Genomic DNA, 7,500 nt, shown 5'->3' on the forward strand with positions numbered 1-7,500 from the left:
TGTCGTTTCTGGAAATCGATTCTTGGAAAACCCATCAGTGTTTGACGACATCGGAAAAAGTTCGGTGTCACACGTTTTCAAACAACATGGAATATCCATTATCTTATGACTCATTCCGTCAGACTGTTCTGTGAACACGCCAGCCAAATGCCAGAGGAATAGGCTGACGTAAACATTTCTTTTCGCTTTGTACTTTGATGTTCGCAGTGTGCGTGCGTGCGTGGATACGTGCGTGTTTGTATGCGTGCGATCAAGCGTGTGAGTGTGTGTCTGGGTGCGTTACTCACCTGCCTTTGAACTAAATATCACTTTGGAGGTGCATGCAAAATATTTTTTTTTTGTGCTGTGTTTTTTAAGTACAAAGATATTTTGTTTGTTCTTCAAGACATAATGACATTATGACACCCCCAAGTAAGGATCAGACGAAATTGCGATAAAGAAATTTGCTGCAGAAAATTTCAAGAATTTAAGAAGATTTTGTTTGTATTAAAACCACGTGTACTTTTGTAGACATTGTTCAATTGTAGAGATTTTTTTTTAATAAAGATATAATGACATTAAAACGCGGATCAGACGAGCGTGCCATGACGAAGTTTTCTTCAAAGAATTTCAAGAATTGAAGAAGATTTCGTTTGTATTAAAGACACGTCTACTATAGTAGATATTTCTTTTGAGGTGCATTGACTGATTCTGTATTGACGAGTGATAACATGCGCTTTATTTGGCGTTGTAAGATTCGTCCGCATTCTTAATGCTGTTTTGATCAAATTTACTTTTGTGTAGGAATTTAAAAAGAAATGTGCTTTTCTTGTTGTTGGTGTTTTTGAACGTTAGACTGAACGAGTATTTCTACTATACTTTACAAGATAATATAACTTTATTTTGTTTTATTTTCAGCGAAAGGATTGCAAAAATTGGTGACATCATCAAAAATATCAGAGAATCTATTCTGGTACGTATATTTGACTAACGCTTTCAGTGATCGATGTATTAAATCACTATTGACTTCATAATTGCAAATGATAATAATATTAAATCAGAAAATTCTTTCTGTTTTTGTGTGTGTTACGGATGATGTGAATGTTTTGTGTTTAATATTGGTATAATTGGGAGCAGTAGCCAAGTGGATGAGGCGTCGGCCTTCCATATGTAAGGTTGAGTGCTCGAACCCCCGGCCGCGATTGTTTGGTTAGCGCCGTCAAGATTTGTGCGATCTCCCAGGTCAACTTATGTGCAGACCTGCTAGTGCCTTAGTTTTAACCATACCCTTCGACTGCGACCACGACCTTTACCCTTGCCTCATCGACGACGGTTCAGTTGAGAAGGGCCCTGAAAGGCGTCTTGGACGATTCCTCCGAATCCGAATCCGCCGGCTCATACCACCCCTCCCTCCCCCTTTTATTGGTACACGCAAGCACAAGACCAAGTACGCACAGAAAAGATCCTGTAATCCATGTCAGAGTTCGATGGTTGATAGAAACATGAAAATACGCAGCATGCATCCTCCGAAAACAGAGTATGGCTGCCTCAATGGTGAGTAAACTCGGTCAAACACGTGAACACCCACACGTGCAAAAACACGACTGAACGCCAGAGCTCCTGCCCATTAACGCAGATGAAGAAGACAAAGATAATGATAATACATGAATGGGTGCTGTTTCAAATGTGCAACTCTGTCTTGACATTTTAATCGACTTATGGTGGTGGTGGGGGTGGTGGTGGTGGTGGTCGTTTTGTTTTGTTTGTTTGTTCTTTGTTCGTTTGTTTGTTCGTTTGTTTACTCAATGAACAGAGCATCCAATCAAACACAAACAAACAATCCAAGAAACAAACAACCCAACAAACAAACAAACACACAAACAAGCAAACAAACAAACAAGAAACAAATGTTGCGCCTTTTTTCATTTTTGTCTTCGGCCCTTTGAGACTCCCGGGCGAGAGCTTTTCAGAAGAAAAGACACAAATTCACGGTAGTGATTCGAGTTAAAAACAAGTTTAGATTTGACCCTTTATATTTAGTCAAGTTATGAAGAGAAGCTAAACTCTTATGTTGGCAGTGACTTAATTTGAACCCGGTTTCATTCGAGTAAATGTCTGATTTTCTGCCTGAGGTATTTAGCTTATCAGACTTGGCCATTTATTTACGTTTAGTTTTTAAAGAGCTGCTAAACTTCAGGGTTATCCGTGACATTTTCTGAACCGGCTTGTGGTTTATTCATGTATATTCTCTTTTCAGTCCATTATGGTTGCTATGCAACACTTTCAAATGCCGTTGGAAAAAGATGAGAACCTGGCTAGCCGAGACTACATCCTCACGCAAACTGGTGGCACCACCTTCGAAGCGTCCGAAGTAAGTATATATATATATATTTTATATCAACATTAATTTTGTTATGTATCAGTGTTTAGTATTATGTGCGTTTATTTGTACATATGAGGCGCAAAATGTCGCTTCTAACTGGTGTTTGTTCTCTTTGCTTCGACCTTGTGTGGTTATTTTGTCCTTTGTCTTTTTCTTTGTTGTCGCGTGTGTCTTGGTTTATCGTTATTTGTTTGTCATCATCATCATCGTCATCATCATCATCATCATCATCATCATCATCATCATCATCCTTGTTATTCTTCTTGTTCCTGTTCTTTGCTGATAACATTTATTTTAGACGATTAAAAAACCCTCTCATAAGAGAGGATATTCAAGCGATAACGTCTTTTAAGGATGGCATAAATTACGATAAACAACTCTAACAACTTGTTAAAGCCAACTTGAGTATCTTTTTAAATGAGAGAATTTTATTTTACAACAGAGGTACACGAAAACGATTGCACAGTGCAGTATTCTTTACTGGTATTGATAACAGTCTGTTGTCGAAACAAGTGTCGATCACGCATGATGTTGCATTTTGAAGTGAAGTGAAGTGATTGTAATACGGTGGGAATGTCATGATGTTTATTATCACAGTGGCGTAAGGCGATTGTTACGATAGTGTGCATTGTCTGTTGATATGCAGGACGAGATATGAGCTAGACAGGACTACAGGTACATGTGTTATGGATGTATGTCCTCTTTACCCGACACCCGTTCAAAGAGAAACAAACTTTTACCTTAATTACCAAGAGGAAAATAAGATTGTTGTAGAATCTTTTTTATTTTTTAATCGTTTAATTTTTTAGTGACGCCAATCGAAACTTACCTAGAATCACTGCTTGTATTGTCGCGAAAGGTTAAAACTAAATTGAATCACGTGATGTGGAATGTTCATAATCCGTTACAACCAGTAAAGGGGAAAAAAACAGGGTCAATACAATATTTCTTTATTTTTTGTGTGTCCTATAACAAGTTAAGAGTTGACATTTTAGAGTTATGTCTATTTTCTGTTCAGACTGACCGATACGACTGTTTTGGACCAACTTAATGGCGTGATATGTTCTAATCGCTCGCTCCTTAATGATAACACTGGACCACAGTTAGAATTAACGCGACATCAATAAATAGATAGGTCAGGGCCAATTGGCTATATTGGAGAAAGTCTCATGTACCAAAACAGCGTGTGCTGAACAATATCGTGTTTACACCTCATACGTTGTTTACAAAAAGGTGTTGTTGATGAAAGATACTGTTGATGTGCATCAAATATGTCGTAATGGATGCTGTGCCGTTTGATGCTTTCCTTCACACGTGTTATTAAAGCAAGTGTGCTATCTTCCCTATACTGAGGATTTTGTACCTAAAATGTCTGGATAACGAGTGATGAATGCAGAACAGTTGAATGTTTAAGATAAGATAAGAATTGTTTTAATTTACGAGAGTAATAATATAAGCAATAGCTGCTTTTTAAATTTTGTTTTTTTTACAATCATCCCTCTTCCATGAGGGAAATCAACAACAGCAACAATAACAAAACAAACATTTTTTTGCACTTAATCTCAGCCAAAAAATGATAAAAGATGTAAGATTTATGTTGAACATAACTACAGAGAGAGGAGTGATGACAAACGCTGGATGAATTCTGTTTTTTTTAATTATTTTTTTTATCTTACGATTGATGGTAAACGTTACTAGGATTGTCGGTTCGACGTGCTCTGTCTTTACAAAGTTACGATGGAATACGTAACAAGGACAGGGGGCCCCGGTAGCTCACTTGGAAGAGCACTGGACTTGTCATCCTATGGTCACAGGTTCGATTCCGGGCCGGGACAGACACGGGTCAACTAATGTGCAGACTCAGAGTCGGTATCCATGTACCACCCCCTTGTCACCACCGTGGCATCTAAAAGACCTCAGTCATTTTGCCATAAATGCAGGTGGCTGATAGCACTTGAACACGCACACACCTTGGTAGCGCGACTCTGTTGCTGCTAGCTTTCCACTAGAAGGAAGCGACCCGAATTTCCCAGGTATGGGACAATAAAGTTATGAAAATGAAATGAATGAATGAATGAATAAAAGAAAGGTGGCGGAACGAATTGCTCAAGGTTGAAAGGGAGCTTTGGGCAAGTTTAGTTGATACCGCATTTGTTGTAGAATATCTTTGTGCATCTCTTTTTAACCTTTTGTAATTTGTTATCCTAACATTTATTATGGCTTTATCTTGCTGTTACCTGGTTCGATAGTGTTGGTGTTTCATTACTCTTCGTTGACAAGATACTCTCACGCGCAGGCCTAAAGCTTGTGTGCACTCAAAAGGAAAGAAGAGACACTGGCGGTTGAGAAAATGTGGAATTTCCACACTGTCCGCGAGCGAACTTCGAAAGTATTATATTATTCTTTTCGAGTATTCGAGTACCTAGACATGCCCTATTCTCAGTGCAGAAAAGTCAAGCGGTAGTGTTCTCAGTTTATACAGTTACACTTCTGGTTCGAACCTCTTGTAGAAACGATAGCATTACTCAAGAGGTTCTATTCTCAGTTTGTCAACGTTTTGATATTTTAGTCACTGTGTGATATCACGAAAAGGCAAAGTTATCTTGACACGAGACGACACAAGATAAACGGGTCGGTGTTTGGACACCCGTGTATAACAAGCGGTGGATATCAACTGATATCACACTCCCCGAGTGGCTGGGGTTAAGTGCAAAAGGTTCATGTTATATTTGGGATTGGGGAGAGGCAAGACAAGACAAGACAAATTCTTTATTAACGAGGGTAATGGCATAAGCAAACAGGTGCTTTTTTACATCCAGCCTTCGCCTTCTAATGATAATACGTTATATATATAAATGTTAAAATAACAAACAAACAAAAAAACAAAAACAAAAAAAAGACACACAAAAAGAAAATCATCCCTTTTGGTCGCAGATTCGTGCTCGCTAGTTGGCTGTGTCTAGCTCACGTGGTTTTGTTTTTTACATGTATATTCATAATGCATTTATTTTATGCATTATACACATAATGCATAACATATAATTATATGATATTTGCATAATAAGTTGTTCTTTTGTTTGTTACATGTATATTCATAATGTATTTATGTTATGCATTATAAAAATAATATATATATCATATTATTATATGATATCTGTATACTAAGTTGTTGTTTTTGGTTGTGTTTCAGGAGTTCTGGAATCACGTGCAAAGATTATGGGCGGACGAAGGGGTTCGGAGGTGTCACAACAGATCTTACGAGTACCAGCTTATCGACAGTGCTAAATAGTAAGTGCTGAATGGTTTGATTGAGTGAGTGAGTGAGTTATTGATGGAGTGAGTTATTGAGTGAGTTATTCTTTCTTTATTTGGTGTTTAACGTCGTTTTCAACCGTTCAAGGTTATATCGCGACGGGAGTGAGTTATTGATTGAGTGAGTTAGTTGTTGATTGATTGAGTTATTGAGTGAGTTATTGAGTGAGTGAGTTATTGATTGAGTGAGTGAGTTATTGATTGAGTGAGTTATTGATTGAGTGAGTGAGTTATTGATTGAGTGAGTTATTGATTGAGTGAGTGAGTGAGTTATTGATTGAGTGAGTTAGTTGTTGATTGATTGAGTTAGTGAGTTAGTTAGGGAGTGAATGAGTTATTGAGTTATTGAGTGAGTGAGTGAGTGAGTGAGTGAGTGAGTGAGTGAGTGAGTGAGTGAGTGAGTGAGTGAGTGAGTGAGTGAGTAAGGGAGTATGTGATTGAGTAAGCGATCGAGTGAGTGAGTGAGTGTGGAGAGAATTGAATTGAATTGAACTTTATTTAACAAGGATTAAGATTTAAGGCTACACCTTTTCTTACAATCTGTCCTTGGGACGCATAGACACACAATTATATAATTAAAAAATTAAAAATTAAAAAGTTAATAAGTTAACCAACAAAAGGAGGTCGGAAAACTTCAGCACGTGATAATAAAGATGACGATGATGATGATGATGACGATGATGATGATGATGATGATGATGATGAAGATGAGGCATGAAGAGCATACAAATGTGGTTATTCATAAAATCAAATGCATACTATGCAGGTAATTATAAATACAAGTTGGTAGCAATCGAACATGTAGCAATAGTACAACAAAAATATGTTCAGAATATACAATGCACAGCATATCTTTGACGTAATACTAAGTGTGGTAAATCAAAAGCCGTTAAACTACTCGGACATTTAGTGGTTTTTAACACATTTTTTAAAACTTTTTAATGACTTTAAGTGCTTAAAGGATAATGGAGAGAGAGAGCAAGAGAGAGGGAGGGAGAGAGAAAGAGAGAGAAAGAGAGAGAGAGAGAGAGAGAGAGAGAGAGAGAGAGAGAGAGAGAGAGAGAGAGGGAGAGAGAGGGAGGGAGAGAGAGAGAGAGAGAGAGAGAGAGAAAGAAAGAAAGAAAGAGAGAGATAGAGAGGGAGAGAGAAAGAGAGAGAGAGAAAGAGAGAGAAAGAAAGAGAGAGAGATAGAGAGAGAGAGGGAGGGAACAAGAACAAGAACAAAGAACAAGAACAAATCTTTAATTGTCTAAGGCCACAGCCCCTTACAATAGTGGTTAAAATAACAGCAATAGTATCTGCACAGTTATAAATTATAGTCACGCATAAAATTCAACAAATACATTAAAACCCTGATGACATATCACTGAACCTCATTTATAAGGGTTCGTCTCTTCTGTAGCATGAAGAACACAAATCTGCTGAAGCTGTTCATCACATTTTCCTCATTATTGCCACAGAAATACACAAGTTGTTGTTGCAGCGTCTTAGAGTTCGAGATTTTCAAATACTTTGCTCGAAGGTCTTGATAAAAAGGACATAAAAATACAACATGGTGTTCATCTTCTCTATCAGCTGTACAGAGAGGACAGTTTCTTGTCGTTTGGTTTGGTGCGTACCGAAACTTGTGAGCGTTGATTTCGGATACTCCTGCGCGGAAACGAGTAAGAGCAACTCTGTACTTAATATCTTCGATTAATTCAATGTATTTCTCTTTTTCCAAGCATGTTTTGTAACAATTATAAATGTCAAAACGTTCACTGCATTCTAAAAAGGAGAACCATTCTTGACAAAAACAATCTTGTAAACGTCTTTTAAACTCTTGT

The 7,500-nt window shown here is 37.7% G+C and overlaps 2 protein-coding genes across 2 annotated transcripts in view; one reads left to right on the top strand and one right to left on the bottom strand.

Moving 5' to 3' along the window:
- LOC138947123 (zinc finger protein GLI2-like) overlaps positions 1-7,500 on the bottom strand; it is a gene marked incomplete at its 5' end in the record, with an annotated part of 217,820 nt that overhangs the window by 144,015 nt on the left and 66,305 nt on the right.
- The window catches only part of LOC138947105 (guanine nucleotide-binding protein G(s) subunit alpha-like), a 40,403-nt gene that overhangs the window by 18,912 nt on the left and 13,991 nt on the right, over positions 1-7,500 (top strand). The window contains exons 4-6 of the mRNA XM_070318555.1: positions 898-952; positions 2,237-2,350; positions 5,553-5,650. Of these exons, the coding sequence (XP_070174656.1) occupies positions 898-952; positions 2,237-2,350; positions 5,553-5,650 (267 nt within the window). The remainder of the gene's footprint in view (positions 1-897; positions 953-2,236; positions 2,351-5,552; positions 5,651-7,500) is intronic.

The sequence above is a fragment of the Littorina saxatilis genome, linkage group LG14 (genome assembly GCF_037325665.1).
Source record: "Littorina saxatilis isolate snail1 linkage group LG14, US_GU_Lsax_2.0, whole genome shotgun sequence".
Taxonomy (NCBI): domain Eukaryota; kingdom Metazoa; phylum Mollusca; class Gastropoda; order Littorinimorpha; family Littorinidae; genus Littorina; species Littorina saxatilis.